This window comes from Gopherus evgoodei, chromosome 3, assembly GCF_007399415.2.
Source record: "Gopherus evgoodei ecotype Sinaloan lineage chromosome 3, rGopEvg1_v1.p, whole genome shotgun sequence".
NCBI classification, from domain to species: domain Eukaryota; kingdom Metazoa; phylum Chordata; order Testudines; family Testudinidae; genus Gopherus; species Gopherus evgoodei.
Window position 1 is genome coordinate 57705548 of NC_044324.1, and position 27918 is coordinate 57733465.

General features: G+C 41.2%; 1 protein-coding gene across 6 annotated transcripts in view; it reads left to right on the plus strand.

The window, feature by feature from the left end:
• Positions 1-27918, plus strand: part of PRIM2 (DNA primase subunit 2) — a 302984-nt gene that overhangs the window by 127792 nt on the left and 147274 nt on the right. The window contains exon 8 of one of the 6 annotated variants that reach the window (XM_030555660.1): positions 11550-11622. The exons of the other annotated variants lie outside the window; for them this stretch is intronic. Coding sequence (XP_030411520.1) covers positions 11550-11579 — 30 coding nt within the window. The 3' untranslated portion in view covers positions 11580-11622. Of the gene's footprint in view, positions 1-11549; positions 11623-27918 lie in introns of those variants that run through there. 6 annotated transcript variants of the gene reach the window in all.

The window sequence follows — 27918 nt, forward strand, 5'->3', positions numbered from 1 at the left end:
TAAGCAGGGAATTCAGCCTGTATATTAAGAACTGTGAATTGCATACAACATCTACTGGGGTGACAGAAACTGCTTCATTCACCTCTTTCTTAGCCTGATAAAGGATTTAGAATTCATGTATACTTTTTATTTCTTATGTAACTGTCTCTGACCTTTATGACTACCACTTATAATCACTTAAAATCTATATTTCTGTAGTTAATAGATTTATTTTAATGTTTTATCTTTGCCAGTGAGTTTGGGGAATCCGTTGACATTACAAAAGCTGGTGCATGTACATTATCCTTTGATGAAGTGGCGAACTGATTAATGAGCTTGCACTGATCAACAAGGTCTTGAGGTGCAAGGCTGGGGGGATTTGCTGGTGTCTTCCTGTGTATAGTTCATAAGAGGCTGTGGGAGCCTGCATGTAACTTTGACTGTCCCTTCATATGTTAATGGCTATGTGAGAGTGCAGTGTGAGAGGTACCCTGCTTCAGAACGTAAAAGGGGACACAGCGGTCCCACACTCCAGTTTGTACCTTAGGGGGTGGTCATACACCCTCAGTACAAACATCACTGCCTCTCACAGTGTCTGCGACATCATTGGAAGTGGTGCTCCTACACCAGTGCTGCTGTTTCACATACTGCAAGAATTCAAGTACCTGAGAGATCCTGTGGTTCCAAAGGAGTTTGAAGTTTCCACTCCTTGTAACCTCTGGGTGCCTCTCAATACCAAGGTCTGATGGATCAGCAACAGTTCATCTTCAGCTATCCAGGAGGAGGGGTTGTTGCCTCCTTTACTGTATGTGGAGGAGTATTCTGATTCCGATTCTGAACTTTCTGTTCAAGAATCTCCAGTTTATTCTAGGAGCTGTTATTCTTTGTTGCAGATGCAACAAAGGCAATGTACTGTCAACAATTTTAAGGGATCTCAACTCAGTTCCATAGGGAGGAAGAAGACCTTTGGTATTGTGCCCTGGTATTGTCCAAGAGGCAAGAGTGGACAAGGAGGTTATGCCCCCCCTCTTTATACACATCTCGTCGTTATCACCCTGATGAGGCAGTAATGCCACCACTGCCATCATTAGCTGATGAATTTAGACAATGCCAGGACTTAATTAATTGTGTCATGGTCACCCTGCAAATTCCCCTGGAGGAAGTCCAGGATTCTCATCACAAGCTCCTGGACATCTTGCACATCTCTGCCTCAACACAAGTGGCTCCACCAATTAATGAAGCCCTTCCTGAGCCAGTCAAGTCCATCTGGCAAACTCCAGTAAGAGACCCCCCTACATGCAAAAGGACTGATTAAAAATTCTACCTCCTGGTGATTCTGAGGTATTTATTCTCACCTCACACCAAAGTCTCTGGCTGCAGATGCAGTCAACGAAATGGGCAGAGAGCATACCAAAAGGTCACACCTTATAATACAAACTGATGTCAGAATAAGGCTATCTGAACTATTAGACGTTTAAGGTTTTTACTGAACATTTACTTCAGGATCATTGAGAACAGTTCAGTGCCATAATAAAGGAGGTTCTGCTTTTTTGACAAAGAGTTCACTGCAGGCGTCACTAGCTGCATACATTACAACCAGGTTTATTCCACTATAGTAGTGATGAGGTGAGCTTCATGGCTTACTAAACTATAATGCAGAAACTTATTTCCCTCAGAAGCAATGCAAAGGGTTAGGGGAGTCACAGGTAATGGAAGAGCTGAGAGAGAGGGAAGTAATTGTTGGGAATAAGCCTGGGATTAGCAGTTATTGTTAGGGAGTTGGGGAGCCTCACCCATTCAGATCCTGGCTGATCCCTAGCCTCTCCTATTCAATCAGGCACATCTGCCCCATCCCCATGTAGCCCTGCACCCGCTCCCCTGTCCCCATGTTCCCCATCACCCCCCCCCCCGGGAACCATGTGGCCTTGCACTCTCACTGTCACCCCCTCCTCCTGTAACCATGTGGCCCTGCACTCCCATGCCCATTCAGCACCTGCCCAAGTCTTTCCCCCCATATTTTTGTGTTATATTATCCAATTTACCTCTGTTCCACCTTTCCAACCCTCTTTTTCCTCTCTTCAGGGACCCCTCTCATGATCAGTTGCTTACACAGGTGATCTCATCACTCATAGGTCTAGGAGCCATAAAACCAGTCCCGCTTCAACACAGAGAAAAAGAGTTTTATTCAAGACACTTTTTGATACCCAAGAAAAATGGGGCTTGGAGGATGATACCAGATGTCACATAATTGAACAAGCATGTCAGATATCTGCTTGAAGTCTGGGCCAGCAAACAGATCTTGAGAAATTGATCTTGACCCCCTCATCAACAAATTCTCTTTATATAAGTGTTTCTGGATTTGGTAATGGTCAGAGCTTATCCTTCTTGACAGTTTTCTTGCTTTAAGGCAGTGGCTCTCTACCTTTCCAGACTACCGTATCCCTTTCAGGAGTCAGATTTGTCTTGCATACCTGCAAGTTTCACCTGATTTTAAAACTACTTGCTTACAAAATCAGGAATAAAAATACAAAAGTGTCACCGCTATTACTGAAAAATTGCTTACTTACTCATTTTTAACATATAAAATAAATCAATTGAAATCTAAGTATTGTACTTACATTTCAGTGTATAGTATACAGAGCAGTATAAACAGGTCACTGTCTGTATGAAATTTTAGTTTGTACAGATTTCGCTACTGCTTTTTATGTAGCCTGTTGTAAAACTAGGCAAATATCTAGATGACTTGATGTGACCCCTGGAAGACCTTTGTGTTCCACTAGGGAATGTGTACTTCTGGTTGAGAACCACTGCTCTAAGGAACCTTTTAAAAAGAATGCAGTTCAGTCCTCAAGTTCCAGCAAGGACACAACTGCAGCTGCTGGGACAAATGGCAACTTGTGGTTTTGTGACACTTGATTATATTTTCAGTATCTCCAGGGATGACTCAGGACTGTTTATACATCCAAAACACACACAGTCTGAACAAGCAGGCATCTGTACCCAGTCATGTCCTATAGTCACTCACCTGGTGGATGAATCCATCCAAAGTTTGTGCAGGAATTCTGTGCAACCAGAGGCCCCCTACAGTCTTATTAACATTGGCTGCTTCCCTCTTGTGATGGTGAAGACGTTTGGGTCCTTGTGCAGTCCAAAGCAAATGGTCACAACAAGAACAGTGCTTGCAATCAGTCTGTTGGAATTTAGGGCAGTCAGAAATGCTTGCCTACAGTTTCTTCCCCTAATCTGGAACAAGTCCATCTCTGCTTCTTACCTCTCAGGGTTGCACACCATGGCAGACAACCTGAGCAGACATTTCTCTCTAAATGATAGTGGAACTTAGACTCTTGAGTCCTCAGCAAAATATTCCTAACTTCTGGATTTCTAGAGGTCAGCATTCTTGCCATGGCAACCAACACAAAGTACAATAAATTCTTCTCCAGAGGAGGGCTCAATTCCCAATCTTTAGGAAATGCTTTCCTTGTTACGTGGACAAAAGGTCTTTTTTTATGCATAACTTCCAACTCTATTGCTCTTAATGGTTTTTATCAAGATCAGGCAGGACCAAGCATGAACTTGGCCAAGACAGGTTTGGTTTCCTTTCCTCAGCTTTCACCCTCTGTTGTGGCTTCTGATCATACCTTGACTGTTGTCTGAGGATGAGGTCAGATGCTTTATCCCAGTCTGAGCTTCCTACCCTGCAGGGTTGATTCCTCAATGGTTCTCAGCAGTAGAGACCACATGTTCATTGGATGTACAAAAGTTACTTTTAAATAAAAGAAAAGAATCTACTGGACATGCTTACCTTCAGAAATGGAGAAGATATAATCTTTGGTGTAATTGACACAATTTTTCTCCAACCCACTTGCCTCTTTCCTCAATCCTGGACTATCTGCTGGAGATTTAAAAAAAATCAGGCCTTTCTATGAGTTTCATCATGGTTCATTTAGCAGCAATAACAGCTTTCCATGTGCCAGTAGTTTTCTCAGTATTCGCTCATCTGACCCTTCATTTTGGTTATTTTTGGTGGGTGTTTTATACAGTTTTCTTTATACATCACATTGAGGGGGGGATTGCTGTTTTAGAGCACTTGCCTTTAAAAGAAAATTAGGGCTGTCAAACGATTAAAAAAATTATCCGTAATTAATCAGTTTTAATATGACTGTTAAACAATAATAGAATACCAATTTGAATGTATTATAAATGTTTTTGGATTTTTTTAACATTTTTAAATATATTGATTTCAATTACAATGCCAAATAAAGTGTAGAGTGCTCACTTTATGATTTTTTTTGTTACAAATATTTGCACTGTAAAAAAGATAAAACAATCTACAAGTTGAAGGGACATATGAATGTTTCCCATATCTGGCACATAAATACCTTGCAACGCCAGCTACAACAGTGCCATGCAAATGCTTGTTCTCACTTTCAGGTGATGTAAACATGAAACAGACAGCATTATCTCCCATAAATGTAAACAAACTTGTTTCTCTTAGCGATTGGCTGAACAATAAGTAGGACTGAATGGACTTGCAGGCTCTAAAGTTTTACATTTGTTTTGTTTTTGAGTGCAGTTATGTAAAAAAAAAATCTATTTGTAAGTTGCCCTTTCACAGTAAAGAGATTGCACTACAGTACTTGTATGAGATGAATTCAAAAATACTAATTCTTTTGTTAATCATTTTTACAGTGTTTATATTTATAATAAAAATAGTAAAAAGTGAGCACTGTACACTTTGTATTCTGTACTGTATTTGAAATCAATATATTTGAAAATGTAGAAAATCATCCAAAGATATTCCTAATCAGTTTCAGTTGGTATTCTATTATTAACAGTTCAATTAAAATGGTGATTAATTGCAATTAATTTTTTCAAATCAAATTCATTTGTTTTGAGTTTATCGCTCAAGTTACGTGTGATTAATTGAGAGCTCTAAAAATATTTGTGTTTGTTTGCGTGGGAAATGTGGATTCAGTGTTTCATCTTTCAGTTTCTAAGGCATTAGATGCAGAAAATAAAGCAGCTGGAGTTAGTGACCTGGTAGACGTGCTGTCAGGCATCTCTTTCTCACTTTGAACTTTAACGTCCAGAAAGTGGGGACCTGCTTATTCCCTTCTAAGCTTAATTCCTAGCTTAGATCTTATCACGCTGCCACCAACCCAAAATATAGTGTTTGGGTACACTCTGTCCCCCAAAACCTTTCCTGGGGAACCCAAGACCCAAATCCCCTAGGTCTCAAAACAAAGGGAAATAAACCATCCCCTCCCCTCCTTTCTTCCTCCCAGATTTTTCTCACTGGGATTCAAACTTCTTGAATATTAAAACAGAGAGGAAATTCACTTTCTCCCCCCCTTCTTTCCCCCTCCCAGACTCTTCCTGAGAGAGAGACAGTGATCCTAACACAGAGAGAAAATAACCTTTCCCTCCCCCCTCTCTCCTTTCCCCCCCACCAATCCCTGGTGAGTCCAGCCCCGTCCCCTGGGGTCTTACGCAGGAATAAAAAAATCAATCAGGTTCTTAAAAGAAAAGCTTTTAATTAAAGAAGGAAAAAAGTAAAAATTATCTCTGTAAAATCAAGATGGAAAATGTTACAGGGTCTTTCAGCTTCACCTAGACCAGAGGGCTCCCCCTCCCAGCCTAAGTATACAAGTTACAGCAAACAGAGTTAAAATCCTTACAGCAACATACACATTTGCAATAAAGAAAACAACAAATGCCTAATCCGCTGCTACCTAGTACTTACAGTATTGAATAGAAGAGACTTTTTCAGAAAGATTGGAGAGCATGTCTGGTCCTTCTCAGACCCCAGAGAGAACAAAGAACAGGACAAAAAGCACAAAACAAAGACTTCCCTCCACCAAGATTGGAAAGTATCTTGTCTCCCTATTGGTCCTTTGGTCAGGTGTCAGCCAGGTTCACTGAGCTTGTTAACCCTTTACAGGTAAAAGAGACATTAACCCTTAACTATCTGTTTATGACACATGCCCTTCCATTTTAACTTGTTGAGTTGACCTTAAAGAACAGAGAGAATCTTTTGGACAAATAATTTTCCATTAATCCTTGCGTCCTAAAACAATATTGAGTATGTGTAGGGGTGCGTTTTATTACTCTGGCATTTTTCAAAGCTGTTTTCCACTTTCTCATTATCTCTTCAATTGTCTCCAACAAATATTTGAAAACAATTTCATCCTCTTACCCTGGGTAACCTTATTGTCCTTGCACCAGATAATTTTTCTCCTTGCTTGAATGTTGTGCAGCCTATGACTTGATGAGATCATACATAAGTGCAAAAAGAGCTAATTTTCCAGTTACTTTGTAAATTTGAAGGATAAGTTTTTCACCTCATTTTCAGTAAGCAGAGAGAGAAGGAAGGGAAATGCTACAAATAATGTGTTTTATTTCTGAAATTATAGGTGTTTGCATTTAAAAAACAAATTTTTAATTAATTTGGTATATAAGAACAAAGCAAAGATGGGGAAGGAAATGTAAAATAAAAAAATATCATAGAATGATAGAACGTGTTTCATGCTACATAAGTATGCTATGAGGGATTTGGGAAATGTATGCACTACACAATAATAAAACAATTGAAACTGAAAATTTAATTGAAAAAACCTTCAGATCATAACTAAAATATGATGATGCAGAAAGCAATTAGGCATTATATGTAACAGGTGGAATATTAACATGAATTATAGAAAACTGAAACATTAGGATAGGATTTGGGGAGAATATAAAAATTAGAATAAAGATGTCAGAAGAAAAACCAAGATATGCATAGGTAAATTCTACTCGCTGAAACCATTTATCCTTGCCTCTCTTTTGGATCAAATTTGTTTTCTTCAAGAAAGACAATTATATGTAGGATACCATATTTTGCTGAATTACTGTGCTCTATGCAGTGCATTCCACCACGCTATACCGGGGTGCTGAGAGCCATGGAAGCAAACTGTGAACCGTGTATATAATGAAAACCACTTTAAGCCAGAGAATGCTGCAGCATCCCCTGCAACCCTTGTTCCAGCACCTATGACACTATATGGTTTGTAATTGCTGTTAATTATAGTTTTTATTAAAGACTATATAGTTTTCTGCTTCATTGATCATAAGAGTTGCTTATATTAGATCATGTAGTCAAGAGAAAAATACTTGTCCATAAATTCAGAGGTTCTTTGGTATCATGAAAACTTTACCTTCTATTTCAATGTAGTTACAGTGTCAAATGTAGTTACAGTGTCAAAACAAAGGGAAATAAACCATCCCCTCCCCTCCTTTCTTCCTCCCAGATTTTTCTCACTGGGATTCAAACTTCTTGAATATTAAAACAGAGAGGAAATTAGACAAGAAAAGTAATCTCAAATTATTCTGCAAAGTAAATATTAATACTGAAAGTTTGGAATGCAGATTTATTGTTGTTTCTAGAATTGAGTTTCTTGCACTTTTGAAATTCTGATGAATAGCCTCAATCAATACTTCTTTTGAGAAACATGAAAAGTGACGGTTTAGTCTGGTGTTTTCAGCCTCATTTACTGAAGGTAAACATTTAATTGCTGAAATTTAAATGAATAGGAAAGTAGAGCTTAAGACTTTCTTTAATACTGTCAAGAGGAGCTCTGAAATACATGAGTTTGGAGCTGTAAAATATCAGTATTGTGAGGTATGCATCAATGAGAGGTACTCCAAATGCCTTTGTAAACACAGGACATGGATTATTTCTTAGATCAGAGGTTCTCAAACTGTGGTCTGCGAGCTCCATTCAGGTGGTCAGCGGATAGTTCCCTCTAAGGTGTGTGCTTGGTTGGTCACACACAAGATAATGAAGGGCCATCCACCTAATTAGTGGAGCCATGCATGTAAGGTGCACATATAAGGTGAGGGGGTGGCCTTGGGGGGAATAGGGGGTAGGTGGGAGGGGGCAGTGGGGTGAGAAGAGGGGATAGGGGGAATTTGGGATGTCATGGCTGCGGCGGCCAGAGAAAGAGGTGACTTTCCCCAGCTGAGGATCTGTGGCTGCTGGGAAGAGATGGCCCTTCTTCCCAGCCTCAGCTCTGTGGCTGCTGTGGCAAGGGCGAGAGGGAGAAACCTTGGGGAAGAGAGGGCACATCCTTCGCATTAGAAAGGTAAAACTACTGATATTAAAATATGAGTTGTGTGGTTTTATTTGTAGAACAAAAAAAGTTAATTATTATTGGGGTTTTTAATATAGTGCATTTATCCAAGCGCATTATAATAGTTAGCTAATGGAACAAACAACGTTTGAAAAGATTGTTAAGTGGTCTGCTGAGACCCTCAGCAATTTTCAAGTGGGCCTCAAAAAAAAAAGTTTGAGAACCGCTGTGTTAGATCTTAGCAGGACATTTGTTAGCTTTTAAGAATACCCAGATTTTGAGAGAGATAACTATTCAAGTTACAGTTAGGTTCAGTCTCTTAGGGTATGAAGCTAGGAGAATACTGTTACATATACTGTCGTGATCAGTTAGCCTTTTCCCAAGGTTCTTTGGTCATATATACATTGGATATGGGAACAAAAACCTGTGGAATAGTATGGAACTCTAAGATCAAGCAAGTTTGTCTGAAGTTGCATGATGACTTCTGCTAGAAGGGGGAAAAGAGCATATCAGTCGCACTTGACTAGCTCCCAAAATAGAGAAGGGGCCTATGTAGGAAGATGCTTTTTCTTTGTTATATTATTAGTTTTATTATGTTATTACTTAGGGATTAACTTAGGCTCTCCTAGTATAGTGCCAGGCACTATACAGAGTAGTAGACAGTCCCTGCCCCAAAAAGACTTGCATCTTAAGAATCTCTTCTTGTTAATTATCTTGCTTTTCTGATATTCCTATTCAGTGAGTAATATGCCATCTTGTTTCTGAAGATCACTTCGTTTCTTGGTCTCATTCCCTATGGAAAAGGCTTGATAAACTATTTCATTAAGTGAACCAAGTTAAGTATTTCCCCCTAGAAATTTGAGACATTTCACTACATTTTGATTAAGATCAAGACTTTTGATGCTTCTTTGACAATGTATGTAAACTGTGGTTGTTTTGCTGCTTTATAAGAATGTAGGAAATTATTTGGAAATTTGTGAATAAGAGTTTGTATTGCATATGCTGTTTTCAGTTAAAAAAGTTTGGATTCTTTCTGGGGGCCCCCTGATATTTGGGCAACTGGGCTCTGGCTGGGCTTTCCTTCTGTGCAGAGCTGATAGAATTTGAGTGTGAGACTGTTTTCCTTAAAAAGAGGGTTGAGGTAGTTGTCATGGTATAACCCCCACTCTGAACCTTAGCGTCCAAAAGATGGGGTACCAGCATGAATTCCTCTAAGCTTAATACCAGCTTAGATCTTGTTTTGCTGCCACCAATCAGGACTTGCAGTGCCTGGTACACTCTGGTTCCCCCAAAACCTTCTCAGAGGACCCCAAGACGCAGAGCCCCTGGATCTTACACAAGGAAAGTAAACCCTTTCCCCCACCATTGCCTCTCCCAGGCTTTCCCTCCCTGGGTTACCCTGGAAGATCACTGTGATTCAAACTCCTTGAATCTTAAAACAGAGAGGAATGCACCTTTCCCCCTCCTTTTTTTGCCTCCCCAAGAGGTAATACAGATTCAAGCTCCGTGAATCTAAAACAGAGGGATTTTACCTTCACCTCTCCCTTCTCTCTCCCTGTCTCCCACCAATTCCCTGGTGAGTACAGACTCAATCCCCTTGAGCCTCAACAAGGGGAAAAAATCAATCAGGTCTTAAAAAAGAAAAAGCTTTTAATAAAAGAAAGACAAAAGTAAAAGTTGTCTCTGTAATCAAGATGGTAAATGTTACAGGGTCTTTCAGCTTATAGACACTAGAGAGAAGCCTTCCCCCCAGCACAAATACAAATTAAAATCCTTCCAGCAAAATACATATTTGCAAATAAAGAAAACAATCAAAAAGACTAAACCGCCTTCTACTTATACTTACTATTTGAACAGAAAATTAGAGAGCCTGTAGGTACGTCTGGTCACTCTCAGAACCCAGAGAGAACAACAGACAGACAAACAACACAAAACAAAGACTTCCCTCCACCGAGATTTGAAAGTATCTTGTTTTCTGATTGGTCCTCTGGTCAGGTGGTCCAGGTTCACTGCTTGTAACCCTTTACAGGTAAAAGAGACATTAACCCTTAACTATCTGTTTATGACAGTAGTGGACATGGTTTCAGAGTTGAAGCCATTCTTGGAAGTGTTATTACACAAGCCAGGCTCTGTTCGTTATAGGTAACGATTTTGTAATAGAAATTCTATTGATGTGATACAAAGTAGAGACGTAGCAATATGAGGCAGAGTATTGTGCAGATGTAGGCAAATTTTGTGAGGAAAAACAATCAAATTTTGACATTCTAGAATTTATCTCTGGGTGCACAACAAGACCCTGAGATGTGAGAACAGTTACTCCCAGGTAGGTATATCCTGTGAGGAAAACTAAGGATCTGTTGTTAAGATTTATAATAAACCCACAGTGGAATGAGAGTTGGATTGATTGCCTTTATGTCCTTCATGGGCTTGCAAACTGATTTCATTTTAGCAGAGGTTCGTCAAACGGTAAATATATACTATCTTCCCATGCTGCGGAAACGCTTATAATCTTGCGAAATTTTTTTGTGATGCTATGCTTTCTGCAGTGTAAAAGAATAAATAAGCTATATATTGCTTATTGTATGTCATTCTTAATATTTTATTAATGATAACCTGTACTGACAACAGTTCTGTTCTTTTTTATATAAGTATTAAACACGATGACAGATTTTTTTAAAAAGACAGAATATGGCACAGTTAAGAGTATAAGTTATCAGTTACAGTAATTATATGTCATGTTAAAAGAAGATCCAAATGGTATTAGTAAAGACCTTGTCATGCTTATTCTAGCCTCAGCTACTCAGTCTCTTTCTCTCTCAAACAAAATGTTTCCTGAAAACAAATCCAGCATTGCACAAAGAAAGTTACAACATAAATTTAGATATATTAAGATATGGGACATGCACATTGAAGGTACCCAACCAACCACAACTCTGCCTTGTACTGATACCATGTGATAAGCACATTATTATGATTAGTGCATATTATTATTTTATAGATTTTTCATAGATTCCAAGGCCAGAAGGAACGTTTGTGATCATTTAGTCTGACCTCCTCTATAACATAGAGCATAGAATTTCCCCAAAATATTCCCAGAGCAAATCTTTTAGAAAAACATCCAATCTTGATTTAAACATAGTCAGTGATGGAGAATCCACCATGACCCTTGGTAAGTTGTTCCAATGGTTAATTATCCTCACCTTATTTATACCTTATTTCCAGTCTGAATTTGTCTAGCTTTAACTTCCAGATATTGGATCATGTTATACCCTTCTCTGCTACATTGAAGAGCAAACATATTATTAAATATTTGTTCCGCATGGAGATACTTACAGACTGTAATCAAGTCACCCCTTAATCTTCTCTTTGTTAAGATAAGCTATTTGATTCTATTACTGTAAGGCATGTTTTTTAATCCTGTAATCATTCTTATGACTCTTCTCTGAACCCTCCTACTTACAGACTAGGGGACTCTATCCCAGGAAGCAGTGACTAAAAAAGATTTGGGAGTCATGGTGGATAATCAGCTAAACTGATGGATGGCCAAAAGAATTATTGCATTCCTAGGATTCATAAACAGGGAAATCTCAAGTGAGAATACAGAGGTTATTTTACCTCTGTGTTTGGCACTGGTGGAACCACTGCTGGAATACTGTGTCCAGTTCTGATGCCCACAATGCAAGAAGGATGTTGATAAACGGGGGAGGGTTCAGAGGGGGCTCAACAAGAAGTAGGACTGAGTGGACTTGTAGATGCTAAAGTTTTACATTGTTTTGTTTTTGAGTTCAGTTATGTAACAGAAAACAACTGCATTTGTAAGTTGCACTTTCACGATAAAGAGATTGCATTACAGTACTTCTATGAGGTGAATTGAAAAATACTATTTCTTTTGTTTATCATTTTTACAGTGCAAATATTTGTAATGAAAATAATATAAAGTGAGCACTGTACACTTTGTATTCTGTGTAATTGAAATCAATATATTTAAAAATGTAGAAAAACATCCAAAATATTTAATACATTTAAATCGGTATTCTGTTGTTTAACAGTGCGATTAAAATGGCGATTAATAGCAATTAATTTTTTTGAGTTAATTGCATGAATTCACTGCGATTAATTGACAGCCCTAATAAAAATGTTAAATAAAGTAGGACCAATTTCTGTGGGTCTCCACTAGAAACACATCTGTTCGATGATTCCCAGTTTACAATTACATTTTGAGACCTATCTGCCAGCTGGTTTTTAATTTATTTAATATGAGCCAAATTAATTTATCCTTCCAAATTTTAATCAAAATCTCGTACAATACCAAGTCAAATGCCTTACAGAAGTTTAATTTGTATTTCCAGTTTCAAAAATTAAAATGATTTTTTTAGACGTTTTTCCTCAATACTAATCACTAGTGCAAAATTTTCATCTATCTTGAGAAGGGAGGAGATAAAAAAACAGTTAATGATGACTCATATGTTAGGTTCTCAGATACTGTCATATCGAGCATAGTATAAATAACCTGATAGTAATTTAAGAACGTTTTTTAAAACGTTGATTTGAAATTTGATTAACTTTGAGAAACTACTTAACACTGCTTATAATACTTACGCATTGAAATACTATTTATATTGAAAACTTAATTTTTTACTGGTTTTTGTTTGCTAAACTACTCTTATTAGTAGCTTAATGCAGTGGTGCCTTCCTCTACCCCCATTGCTGCACAGTTGGCTCAGTACAGGAGCTTGGACTGAAGGCAGAGCTGGGGGGCAGAACTGGGGATGGGGGAGGAACTAGGGCTAGAGGCAGAGCAGAGCGGGGTTGTGGGGGTGGAGCGAAGCTGTGACTAGGGGCAGAGCTGGGCTGGGAGTGGAGCGGAGCTGGGGTTGGAGTTGGATGTGGCGGGTGGAGCGAAGCTGCGACTGGGGGTGGAGCTGGCTTGCAGGGGTGGAGCAAAGCTGCGACTAGGGGTGGAGTGAAGCTGCAACTGGGGCCAGAGCTGGGGTTGGAGTTGGGCGGGGGGAGTGGAGCTGCGACTAGGGGCGGAGCTGGGCTGGGGGCAGAGCGGAACTGTGGCTGGGGTTGGAGTTGGGTGGGGGTGGTGGAGCGAAGCTGCGACGGGGTGAAGCTGGGTTGCGCGGGTGGAGCAAAGCTGCAGCAGGAGCCAAATCTGGGCTGGGAGTGGAGCAGGCTGGGGTTGGAGTTGGGCGGGGGCATGGAGCGAAGCTGCAGTTGAGGCGGAGCTGGGCTGGGGATGGAGCAGAGCAGAGCTGGGGTTGGAGTTGGGTGGGGACTGTGGAGCGAAGTTGCAGCTGTGGCATGAGCTGGGCTGGGGATGGAGTGGAGCTGCAAATAGGGGCCTATTTTGAAGCAGCCTTTTCTAAAAAAGTTAATTGTGGCCAGCTGTTTAACACAATATTAACAAGGGGAAGGAACGCAAGCCAGAATAGGGAAAAAACATAAGCTAGATGTATTCAAGTCAGCAGGCCCTGAAATTTACTCTAAAGTGCTTAAGAAACTTTCTGAAGCAATCTTGGAACTATTAGGGAGAACTCATGGAGGATGGGAAAAACAGAGGACCTGGGGAATTATAGGCCAATCAGTCTGACTTCAATACCTGGAAAGATACTGGAACAAATTAATACACAATCAGTTTGTAGTCACCTAGAAGATAATAGGATCATAAGGAATGGCTGTATGGATTTGTGAAGAACAAATGAAGTATAGTCCAGTACTTAATTGCATGAAGTTCCTGATTCCTGTCACTCACTGGTTATGAATCTGTTTAGAATTCAAACACTCTTTCCTAATACCATTAAGATTTTGGGAGAATAGTTCATACATAAATTAATTTCATAAACAAGAAAGAAAACTAAAAGGGTTAATATTTACTCCCTGGTACTGACAGTATGTGAACAGCGGCCAAGGCTACATATGTAGTAACTCCTGCATACTTGGAGTGGCACTCTGTCCCCCTCTAGTGATGTCTGGGGCAGCTAGAGATTGATGAGCCTGTTACAGCCTTGGCTGAGAAAATTGTGTCTTTTAGCTCAGACAGTAGAAGCTCATGCCTTTAGCTCCAGAGGTCCCAGGTTTGATCTCTGCTGCTGATGCTCCTATATGAGTCGTCATTACCCAGGGATGATAGACTCATAGACTCTAGGACTGGAAGGGACCTCGAGAGGTCATCGAGTCCAGTCCCCTGCCCTCATGGCAGGACCAAATGGAAGGACCAAATACTGTCTAGACCATCCCTAATAGACATTTATCTAACCTACTCTTAAATATCTCCAGAGATGGAGATTCCACAACTTCCCTAGGCAATCTATTCCAGTGTTTAACTACCCTGACAGTTAGGAACTTTTTCCTAATGTCCAACCTAAATCTCCCTTGCTGCAGTTTAAGCCCATTGCTTCTTGTTCTGTCATTGGAGGCTAAGGTGAACAAGTTTTCTCCCTCCTCCTGATGACACCCTTTTAGATACCTGAAAGGTATGATGGAGTCTTGTTGATGCTTTAAGCCAGTGGTTCTCAAAGCCGGTCTATCACTTGTTCAGGGAAAGCCCCTGGCGGGCCAGGCCAGTTTGTTTACCTGCCGTATCCACAGGTTCGGACAATCGCAGCTCCCACTGGCTGCGTTTGGCCTCTCCAGGCCAATGGGAGCAGCAAGAAGTGGTGTGGCCTGAGGGATGTGCTGACCGCTCTTCCCGCAGCCCCCATTGGCCTGGAGTGGCGAACCGTGGCCAGTGGGAGCCGCGATTGGCCGAACCCGCGGACGCGGCAGGTAAACAAACTGACCTGGCCCGCCAGAGGCTTTCCCTGAATAAGTGGCGGACCAGTTTTAGGATTCAGATTCAAGAAAAAATGTCACTCTGAAGAGATGAAGTCAGGATTCCTTATTTGAACTCTGTAGCTAAACTATGCAGTAGCTGATACTTTTCTTTGTTACATATTATGTTGAAAGTGATCATTAATTTAAAGTAAAGTAAAATAAAATTTGCAGTCAGCGTATGTAACATTCTCTGTAACTTTTGTGATACAATATTTGTATTGATCTTCGGAAATTGATTTTCTTGTTTGAGACAGATTTTGAGTGGATGAAACTAGAATAACCATGACAAGCAGTATATTAATAGTAATTTCAGCCAGTTGAGTGAATGGAGAAATTCTTTCATGGCCTTTAAAATATTGTTGATCTGCCAAAGCTGTACTTCCCAGTAACACCAGTCTGCATTTCTCTTTCCTATTTCTTCATGCTGTTTCAAGTGGTGCAACACAGAAATAGTTTAAATGTCTTATGTATTAAATTGTGTTGGCATATCACAAATGACTACATGGAATGCTCAGTGATGTAAAATAATAGTTTTGCTTGTTTTGAAAAATGTTAGCTCCTTTCCTATGTATTGTAGGCAAATGTTTCACATGGAATAAATACTATGTTTAATAGTGCACTTAGGTTTTTATCAAATATATTCCAGTGTGAATTCTGTTGAAATAAATGTTAATAGGAGAACCGGCATTGGTGAAGATTACTTGTTTATTTTTATATACCTTGGGATTTGCAACATGTTGAAAAGGTTAAAATCAAACCTTTTCAGCAGAAAATTGACCAGCACTAAAATGTCAGCTGTCTATGAATGGCAGCGTACCAGCATGCAAACACTGCTTTCTTATTTCAGGTTCCCTAGCTGCATAGCATTTGCATTGTGACATTTTATTACAATGTTAGCAAGATAGTTGACGTTTCTAGACAGTCAGTTTTTGTTGGTGCTAGACAGCATGTAGTTGTATTAAAGATGACCCATTTGGATGTAAGAGGCTTTTTATTAAAGGGCTTTTTAGTGGGGAAAAATAAAGCATAAGAACCAATGGTTGAAAGCTGAAGCCAGACAAATTTCAATTGGAAATAAGGCACACATTTTTAACAATAAGGGCGATAAATCACTGAAACAAACTACTGAGAGAAATGGAAGAGGACGTAGGTGCAGCATTTCTGAAACAAAAATATCCAAAACACAACACCTGATAATAATGGATACTGTAACTACCCAGACATCTGTTGGAAAAGCAGTACGGCAAAATATAAAACTTCTGGTAAATTCTTACAATGTATTGGGGGCAACCTTGTTTCAGAACGTGAAGGAAGTATCCAGGGGGCAGCCATTTTAGATTTGATTCTGACTAATAGAGAAATTGGTAGAGAACCTGAAGGTGGAAGGCAGTTTGGGTTAAAGTGATCATGAAAGGCAGGGGTTCTCAAACTTCATTGTACTGTGACCCCCTTCTGACAACAAAAATTACTTCATGACCTCAGGAGGGGGGACCAAAGCCTGAGTCCACTCAAGCCCCACTACCCTAGGTGGAGGGCCAAAGCCTGAGCCCCACTGCTCTGAGCAGGAGGCTCAAAGCTGAAGCTCAAGGGCTTCAGCCCCAGGCAGGAGGCCTGCAACTTGAGCCCGGGCTTTGGCTTTGGCCCTGGGCAGTGGTGCTCAGACTTCGGCCCTGGGCCCCAGCAAGTCTAAGCCAGCCCTAGAGACCTCATTCAGAGGGGGTCGTGACCCACTTTGGGGTTCCGACTCACAGTCTGAGAACCGCTGCTCTAAGGAAAGGAGTGAGAGCATCAGAATAAGGACAGTGGACTTTAAATAAATAAATAAATAAATAAATACATCGGCAAGTGGAGAACTAGCAGGTAAGGTCCAATGGGAAGAAAATCTAAGGAGGAAAAAAAGGCATTCAGGAGAGCTGGCATTTTCACAAGGAGAGAATATTAAAGGCACAACAGTGAACTATCCCAATGTGAAGGGAAGGTAGGAAAAATAGTAAGAGGCAAAATCAAATGCCCAAATACAAAACAGGCAATAACTGGCTAAGCAGAAAAATTCTGCAGAAAAGGATCTGGGGGTTAAAGTGGATCACAAATTGATTATGAGCAACAGTTGCAAAAAAGGCTAATATCATTGTGGGGTGTATAGCAGTAGTGCTATATGTAAAACATGGGAGGTAATTGTCCTGCTTTTATTTGGCAGAGGTGAAATCTCAGTTGAAATACTGTTTCTACTTCTGGGTGCTATACTCCCGGAACGATGTGGACAAACTGGAAAGTCCAGAGCAGAGCAACAAAAAATGATAAAAGGTTTAGAAAACCTGATCTAGGAGGAAAGGTTAAAAAAAACTCAGCCTATGTTTAATCTTGAGAAAAGAAGACTGAGGGGGGACATGGTAAGTCTTCAGATATGTTAAGGGCTGTAATAAAGAGAACTTGTTCTCCATTTCCACTGAAAGTAGGATAAGGAGTAATGGGCTTAATCTGCAGCATGGTAAATTTAGGTTAGATATTAGGAAAAACTTTCTAGCTCCAAGGGTAGTTCAGCTTTGGAATAGGCTTCCAAAGGAGGATGTGGAAATCTCGTCATAGGAGATTTTTAAGAATGAGTCAGACAAACACCTCTCAGAAATGATGTAGGATTACTTGGTCCTGCCTCAGCAGAGGGGACTGGACTTGATGACTTCTCCTGGTCCCTTCCAGCCCCACATTTCTATGATTCTGTGATGGATTCCAATCAAGACTAGATACCTTTCTAGAAGATATGCTTTAGTGAAAGTTATTGGGCTCAATATACAGGTAACTGGATGATATGTGATGGTCTGATTTATAAAAAAAAGTCAGACCATCCTCTACAGCACCGACCACTCTGGTACAGGAGTCGGCACAGAGACCAGTGACTCTGCCAATACTACCACCACTGGCACCGACTCAACTGTTGGCACCCATGGACAGACTGAAATGCTGTTGCGGCACCGACTGTACTTGCACCAACTGCACCACTGCAGAAACACACGGCTCCTCAACAGTTTCTACACAGAAAGACATAGTGGTCTCTTCGATACTGCAGTTGCCATTGCTCAGCACCAAGTGATCGCCAGGCCAAGTAGCGGACCAGCTATCAACTTAAACTGCTCTTCAGTGATGAAGAAGAGGACATACATGGGAGCTGGTTCTCCTCCCAGCACTCTTCATACATGAGAGGAGATCTCTATGGGAGGCCCTTAAGACCAAGTCCTGCCAATCTTGAGAGATGCAACAATGGGCAACCCTGAATTTGCCCACCGATGCATTATCCCTATACAGTGCCCCCCTCCCCGGGACCCTTGGGTGGGATATAGGACTATACTAGACCCTCGACTCCAGCTTGAGGGGAAATTTTCTCTCCTCCACCTTCTCCGAGTAGGGACACGTTGGAGGCACCTGCAGGCGTGACAGATGAAAAAGAAGGCTCGGACCAGGAAGGCATTTCTCCAGCTCATAACTCATCTTCCTCTCCTGATAAGGTCGTCATATCACCATCTCCAACTACAGTAGACAATCTGAAGCAATTTCAGGAACTCTTTAAAAGAGTAGCTGCCAGCCAAGACATTCCGCTTGAGAAGGTGCAAGAAACCTAGCACAAGTGCTACAAATCTTACAGACATCAACTTCATTCAAAATTGCACCCCATCAATGATGCCATAATGGAGCCGCTGGAAAATATTTGGCAGATCCCTGTAACCATACCAGTAAAAGAGCAGACAGAAAGTACTTCTTACCAGCTAAATGGATGGACTTTCTCTTCTTCTACTCACAATCCAACTCCCTGGTGGTGGAAGCTGCCAACCATTGCAGCAAGCAACCCCAATTACAGTCCGCCTCACAGGATAAAGAACACAAACAATAAGACTATGATTTTTAGCAAAGTTACTCAGCCCTTGAGGTTCTACTGGAGGAAAAATGCCCCCAGTTCACGGACATGAACAAGGGACAACTAATTGCCTGTATTGCTGTACAGGCTTCGATGGACGTAGTGGACACTGCTGTGAGAACGACGGCCACAGCTATTGTAATGCACATGACCTCATGATTGCAGTCGTCTGGTATTCTAAAAGACCTCCAACTGAAGGTGGAAGATCTCCCTTTCAGTTGGGAGAAGCTCTTCTCTGCAAAAACAGACAATGTCCTTCACACAGTGAAGGATTCTGGGGCCACCCTGCGCATTTTAGGCATATATATGCCTCCTAATAAGTGACACACCGTACCAAAAGGGCAGAGTCATCTCTTTCCATTGTCTACAACAACTGTAATTCAATCAGAAATAACGCTCACAAAGACATAGGGCTCCTCAAACTCAGTCCTTGTCTTCACAACCATCTACTACTAAGTCACAGTTTTGAAGTCTTGTTCGAGGGTCTAAATGACCTCCCCTCAATACAGCACTGTCAGATACTCTTACCCAGCCTTTGGCCAACCTGCGCCCGTTCTACCATGCTTGAGCAGCAATAACAACAGACCGATACAGGAGATTATAAAATCGGGTTATGCATCCCCTTCCTCTTACCCTCCCTCCTTTCTCATCCCTCTTCAGGTACCTTTCCCACTAGCACTTTTTACAACAGGAAGTGAACTCTCTCCTCCAATTGGGTGCCATGGAGCAAGTTCCAACTCAATACAAAAGGAGGGATTTTTACTCCCATTATTTTCTCAACAAAAAGAAAAATGGCAGATGGAGCCCCATCTTTGACCTTCGGAAGCTCAACAAATTTGTGCAGAACCACAAATTCACAGTGGTCATACTGGCCACAGTTATTCCAGCGCTAGACAAGGGGGACGGGTTTCAGTCCTTGATCTCCAAGATGCTCATTTTCATATTACCATACACCCGTTTCACAGATGATTTTTAAGATGCATGGTAGGGCTCAACCATTTCTAATACAGGGTACTACATTTTGTCCTTTCCACGCCCCTTAAGTTTTTCAAAAACCCTCGCAGTAGTGGTGGCTCACTTATGAAGGAGAGGAGTGATGATCTTACCCTACCGAAATGATTGTCTATTGAAAGGTACAACTTGGGAAGAAGTGACGTAGATAGTGCAGACCACCATCAATCGGTTTTTGATACTAGGGTTGCAGATAAATATACAGCAATTTACACTGACCCCAATGCAACAACGGAAATTCACTGTGGCATATCCTGATTCCACACAAGCCAGTGCACTGTTGCCCAGTCACAGATTCAGCATGACATTCAGCATGAGACACACAAGATTACATATGCGTTGCCTACAGGGCTGGCTGAGCACTCTGTACCCTCTGTACACTCCTAGCAAACACAGAGCGACAGTACCCCCAAAGACCATTGCACCACTAAAGTGGTGGACAAAATCAGAAAATGTCTGCACAGGGATCCCTTTCCAACAGGATCTGCCATCACTAATAATCACGACTGATGTGTCGCTGATAGGCTGGGGTACTCACTTAGACCAGCATATCATACAAGGCAAGTGGTCAGCAATGGAAACTCAGCTCCACATCAATCTCCTGGAGCTCTGAGCAGTATAGAGTGCATGCAGGCACTTCCGATTATACGGAATGAATCAATCCTCATACTAACGGACAACATAGCACGCATGTTCTGTATCAATTGCCAGGAGGATCTTGCTCCCATTCGATCTACACTAAGGCCCTGAAATTGTGGAACTGGTGCTTTCACCACAACATAGCCATCTCAGCATCTTATCTCCTGGGGTGTCAGAATACGATGACGGACATGCTAAGCAGACATTTCTTTGAAGAACACAAATGGGAAATACATGACAGCGTTCTCCAATCAATATTCCAAAAACGAGGCTATACATTTGTAGACCTGTTTGCATCAGCAACAAACCACAAGTGTGTACTTTTCTGCTCCAGGGCGGGACTAGCATCCCAAGTTACTAGGGGATGCCTTCTGCATCTCGTGGGACACAACACTCATGGATGCCTTCCCATTGATATCTCTAATCTTGCGAGTCATTCACAAGATACGGACTGACAAGGCCCATATCATACTGATTGTTCCAACGTGGTCCAGACAGACTTGGTTCCCTTACCTGTTGCACCTAGCAATGTATGCTCCATGAGCTCTTCCCTTGCGGGCAGGTCTCTTCTCACAGAACAGAGGCTGGACTCTCCACCAAATCTGGCGAAACTCCACCTCAAAGCATGGCTCCTGTGTGGTTCCAACATGACAAATTAGCCTGTTTGGAATGAGTGAAACATGTATTATTAAATAGCAGGCAATCCACCACTTGCAATACCTACCTCCAAAAATGGAAGAGATTCTCACTATGATGCCAACAAAAACAGGTAAATGCAGTCATGGTGCTTCTACCAGCCATAATGGACTACATAATGGAACTCAAATAATCGGGCTTATCCATAAACTCAATCAAAGTACACCTATAGCTATTACAGCCTTTCACCACAAGATGGAGGGAATGTCAGTCTTTGCTCACCCAATCACTAAATGCTTCCTTACTGGTGTACAAAACATGTACCTGGAAGTCTGATAGCCTGCACCCCCATGGGACTTGAACTTTGTACTCCTATGCCTCACCACAACACCTTTTGAACCCTTAGCAACCTGTTCCCTCCTTCATATGTCTATGAAAGTTGTGTTGTTGATAGTGATTACCTCCGCTAGATGGGACAGTGAAATTGGGGCACCCTTACACCGTGTTTACTGAAGACAAGGTCACATTGTGACTACAGCCAAAATTTTTGCCTAATGTATCGACATTCTTCCATTTAAACCAACCCATACAGCATCTCATGTTTTACCCAGAACCATATGGGAACTCCCAAGAGGCCATCATTCAGATGAGCCATAGTGTTTTATTTGCACCAGCCCTTCTGGAAATCTCCAAGGCTATTTATTTCCAAAATAGAATGCTCCAAGGGATGCGCCGTATCAACCCAGAGACTATCTAAATGGATCTTTACTTGTATCCAACTTTGCTATTGACAACATATCAAGGAACACCACCAGGGATCTGATCCCACTCTATATGTGCCATTGCTACATTTATAGTCTTCCTGAACAGTGTCCCTCTGATAAACATCCAGGGCTGCTACATGGGCATCAGAGCACACCTTTGCAAAACACTATGCTATCACTCAATCCTCTGGGTCAGACGCTATACTCGGCCTTACCATGCTCTCTGAGACAACACACGCAACTCCAAAGCGAGGCACTGCTCTACTGTCACCTAATGTGTTGTACCCATAGGGACATTACTTGAAAAAGAAGAGGAAGTTACTCATCTTCTCATTTTCGAGATCGGTGTCCCTCTGTGTGCTCCAGTACCCTCTTCCCCCTACTTTGGAGCTTTGTGGTAGAGAAGAAACTCAACAGGTTGGATCATGTGCATGCTACATGAGGTGCCACTGGCACCGCGAGACGACTACTGCGCACGTGCGCCCCGACCCAAGCACTGCTACCAAAAATCTCTGATCTGTGGCACAGGGACACACTGACACCTAATCTGGAGCACCTGCAGGGACACACATCTCGAAGAACTACTGTTACTGGTGAGTAACTTCGTCTTCTGTGTCATCTTTGTGGAATTTGCCCCTTTTGTGTTTTTAAATACTAAAATATTTTAACTATTTTTATAAAGTACATGAATGTTAGGCTAGAACACAAGAAATGCCTTGTATTAAGTTGGAAGACTAAAAAAGGTCTGTTACAGTTTATAACCCTCTGTTAAAATATTGTAAGGGAATATTGAAGTAGTAGACGAGCCCACTATAGCAACCCTTTCAAAATTTAAATTATACATGTAATCTTTTTGTAGTGTTCAAAAAAATACTTTTGCACATTGATTATGTAGCATTTTGCATCCAGTGATTGTGCTGTTAGCGACAAAATATTTCACTGTCTTTAATTATGTAAAATTTGATACTCTAGTTTTTACATGTATAGTCATATCTGAAAAGGAATTTAGAACAGTATTCTAACTATTCCCCTAAATATCACTGCAAGGACGTATCTTCTAATAAGCTTGTTTAATATTAAAATTTAATTGGAATAAGCACTTGGCTAATGGTAGTTCTTGGTGTGCATAATGGTTTGGATTTCAAGCATGATCTCTTTCTAAAAATAAATCATGTATGTATGATTATTAAACCTGGACAGAAAAGGAGTACAGACAAATGGGAAAACAGATAAACCCTGAAAATATATTGTTCCAGCTGTATGTTTTATCTTTTGTTAGAAAATTGGCTGAATTTATTTGTTTGACAAAAACTACTGAATACTTCTGGAATATGATTACAGAACATTCCCTTATATTTGGAATTTAGTCTCATTAATGTTAATTTGAAACAGTTAATGATATTTCTGTGGTCCTTTGGTCCATGTAATATGCTGAGATATAGAGCCCACCTGCTGTGTATTTTTTGTTAGTGTAAGAATGTAAGTCTTAATCAAATAATAATGCTATGGTCTTGCATTTTAAAATACATTTAATTTCATTTTTATCTAAGATAACTCCCCAAGAAAATAATTTAGAATAACTAAGTTATTAGTTTAGGCAGATATGAGTATCTAGGATCTGCTTAATCTTTCAGAGGAAAGTGTTAATTCTGGTGTCCTACAAAATGTATTCTGCTTTTAAAATATTTATATAAGGTAACTTAAGATTTCAAAATTGCATACAATTACTTCACACTAAATATCAAGTAACCCATGCAAGGCTGTATTGCTGCTCTCCAGAGATCTTTGCTTCTGTTTTTATTTAACTCCTTCACAATCACTCAAGGTACGTCTACACTACCCACCGGATCGGCGGGTAGTGATCGATCTATCGGAGATTCATTTATTGCGTCTAGGGTAGACGCGATAAAATCGATCCCCGATCGCTCTCCTGTCGACTCCGGAACTCCACCACTCGCTGCCGTCCTCACAGCCAGGTAAATCGACCTAAGATATGCCGACTTCAGCTACGCTATTCGCATAGCTGAAGTTGCATATCTTAGGTCGACCCTCTCCAGTGTAGACCTAGCCTTAGTATTGCTATGCAAGTTTGAACTCAACTGATGTGAACATAAGAATAGCCATACTGGGTCAGACCAAAGGTTCACCTAGGCAAATGCCAGGTGCTTCAGGGGGAATGAACAGAACAGGTAATCATCAAGTGATCCATCTCCTGTCTCCCATTCCCAGATTCTGGCATTTACTTAGGTGTGGCATATATTTAGTAGAAATGAATAGGCTGCAGTCAAAGATTTAACAGAGATGATTTTCTGTTTCCAGTAGCCTCACGTGACACAATGATTTTCAACTGCATTTCACGTTCACACATTTAATTTGCTCAAATACTGTGGTGTTACTGCTTGTTAACCAAAGTAATAGTAACTCAAGTTCAGAAATATTCTAAAGCAAATAATTGTTCTGGACTCTGAGAATTGTTGAGAGTCTCAAGTGGAGCACTTAAGGCTTCTGGTTTAATGCAGAGCAGAGAGCTGAAAATTGTATGGTGCTGAGGAGTGATACTGCAGTGTGACAAAGTTCCTCCTCTACCTTGGTGGGTCCTGCGCTTATTGGCAGATTTGCACACCTCAGTGATCTCCCCCACAGTCTGGATCAACTCCTCCTGTGTCTGGTCAGGAGTTGGGAGGTTTGGGGGGAACCCGGGCCCACCCTGTACTCTGGGTTCCAGCCCAGGGCCCTATGGATTTGCAGCTGTCTATAGTGCCTCTTGTAACAGCTGCATGACAGCTACAACTCCCTGGGCTACTTCCCCAAGGCCTCCTCCAAACACCTTTATCCTCACCACAGGACCTTCCTCCTGGTGTCTGATAACGCTTGTACTCCTTAGTCCTCCAGCAGCACACCTTCTCAGTCTCAGCTCCTTTGTGTCTCTTGCTCCCAGCTCCTCACACGCACTTCCTCTCTTCTGGCTCCTCCCCATCTGACTGGAGGGAGCTCCTTTTAAAACCCAAATGCCCTGATTAGCCTGCCTTGATTGGCTGCAGGTGCTGTAATCAGCCTGTCTGACTTAATTGGTTCTAGCATGTTCCTGACTACTCTAGTGCAGCCCCTGCTCTGGTCACTCAGGGAACAGAAAACTACTCACCCAGTGACCAGTATATTTGTCCTCTACCAGACTCCTGCACCCCACTGGGTCTGTCACAGCAGTTACACAATGTGGCAGATGGAAGGGAAGATTGAGAATGAAACATGCAGTTCAGTATTTGCAGTAAAGTGAGATGTTTGATTGCTAGATACAAAGATTCTAAATGTTTAATAAAAATCAATCGAGTGTATATTACTTTCGTATTTAGTTTTGAATAGTGAGAAGTCAGTCATTTCTGGATCTTATTAGTGATCTTAAAACGTGTTTGAAAATAATATGGGACTAGGTAGTGATTTGGGTTAGCTCATATCTGGGGTCAGTCACAAATGAAAGTTGTCCTATAATTAATTATCTTGTGAATATTAGTCTACATTCCAAAGTCGTCATATAGTTTGCTATGATGAATGTATTTTGATGAGAGGTACAGCAGAATTGTTGGAGAAGCTTGAATAAAGTGTGACTCCATTATATGTAGCTTCTAATCCATGTCAGAAGTTCTAATCTTTCTGAGGACTAATAGTCACAAAATTTGCTAACAAAAAGGAAAAAAATCAAGACATATATTCTAACAAAGCACACATTCTGCTATGATAATAACTGACAAATAGCTAAAATGTTCTATATTTTAAAGCTAAGATACAGATACTTACTGAATTAGGATAGATTTGGTATGATTTACCTTTTATCTTTAAAAATCAAGTTCATAGTAACTTTCTCAAGTTCATCTCTGAAATGACAGCTATTTTTCAGTTCATATAAGACCATTACAGAAGCATTTAAGAAGAGTTTTAGTGCTGGACAACATGTCAAATAAAGTGTTGATGTTACCTAGGTAATGTTTGCCTTTTTTTTTCTTGATATGTATAATATTACATCAAAAGTACCAATGAAACATTAAAGGTTTCATTTAAGATCACATGGAGAGAAATTCAGAAGCTAAAACTGAAATTATCTTTACTTGCTGTGTTGTGCCTGCACACCATTTTTACAAGTGAGCCCATGGAAGAATAGGAAGATGAGCTGGAGCTGTCAGTTCCAACAGAGGTATTGTCCTTGTCACTCAAGGAGGCAGTTGCTCCGCCTCTGTCTGTCTTCCCTGGACAATCATAGACTGTTTCAAGAGTTGTTATTAGAGGGTGGTGGAAGAGCTCCAGATCTCCTTAGCGGAGGTCCAGGAACCTCAGCATAAGTTCCTGGGTGTTCTGCAGCCTATGGGCTCCAGTCAGATTGCACTCCCGGTAAATAGTAAATATACCCATACTAGAACCAGAAAGGGCTTTATGGCAGACACCAGCTATCTGTGGCCCTGCCCTCGGAGAAGCGGTACTTTGTCCTAGCTAAGGGAGTGGAATTCATGTTCACTCACCCTGCCTCAATGTCCTTGGTAGTCCAGGCAACCACAGAAAGATCCAGAAAACAACACGCAAGGGCAATCCCTGCAGAGAATGAGGCCAAGCATCCAACCGTATGGAAAGAAATGTGTTTCCATCTACCACCATGCAGTTTAAAATCTTAAACTATTAGGCTCATCTTGCCAAATACAATTTCCTGAATTACTTTGTTCCTGGACTTTAGGGACAAGTTACCTTTGGAGGACAGGACTCAGTTTCCAGCCTGTATTAATGAGGGCAAACTAGTGGCCAGAATCTATTTACAAGCTGCAGTTGATGCAGCTGTTACACATCAAAATCTATGATACCTGCCATTGTGATGCAATAGGAATAATGGCTACACATCCCCTTGCTACATCGTTTGACATTTCCCAGGGACACACTGTTGACTTGCCCTTTCATGAGACAAATGAGAAAATGGCCAAGCCTTTCCACTCACTGAAAGACTCTAGGGTAGCCCTCCACTCACTGAGTAGATATACACCTGCTCTGAAGAGAAAATATCATACACTGCATCTGAGGAAGTGGGTATTCACCCACGAAAGCTCATGCTCCAAAACGTCTGTTAGTCTATAAGGTGCCACAGGACTCTTTGCTGCTTTTACAGATCCAGACTAACACGGCTATCCCTCTGATACCATACACAGCACTATGAACCAAAGTCCATATCACAACTCTTCAGCACTTCTATGAGCCACCTCTCAAATGACAGAAAATGTAGAAGTTATGATATTCTTCCCCTTCCATTTCAGTTCCAGCTACCCAACCTCACGCTGCAGCCGAGAGAGATGTTTGGCAGCTCTCTGCATCTCCACTCAATTCCAAGATCCATTTTGGGGGATGCCTAGCAAAATTTTCTCACAGTTGGGTGGCAATAACAGACAAGCTGATGCCGTATATCATCAATTCTGGCCGTGCCATCAAGTATCTCTACCTGCCTTCTCCAGAACCCCTTTCCTGCCTCTCTTTTCGGTGACCATTCTCACAAGGAGAATCTCCTTCAGGAGCAATACAGTAGGTACTCCCTTGTTATTGGGAAGAAAGGTTAAGTTTGATATATTTCCTAGTCCCCAAGAAGAACTGAGGCTGGAGACCGATTCTTGACCTGAATCAGCTTAAAGTTTTTATTCACAAGGTGAAATTGTGCATGGTTACATAGACATCGATAATACCACCCCTAGAAAAAGGCATGTGAGTCATGGGTCTTGATATGAAAGACACATGCTTTCGTGTGGATATTCACCCCTCTCACTGACAATTCCTCAAGTTTGTGCTGGGCCCCCACCGCTATCAATACAGCTTGCTCCCGTTTGTGGAAGCTGTAGCTAACCCAGTCTTAAATAAAGTATTCCCAGTAGTGGCAGCTCCACTGTCCCATAGTTGGACAACTGTCTACTTGCCAGCAGGTCTTGCCTGAAAATCTTCACGTCAGCCTCGTTGCTGTTCCACCTCTTAGTATCCCTGAGAATCTCTAAATGTGGACAAGTCTACTTTGACTCTGACACAGACTGTGAAATGTATA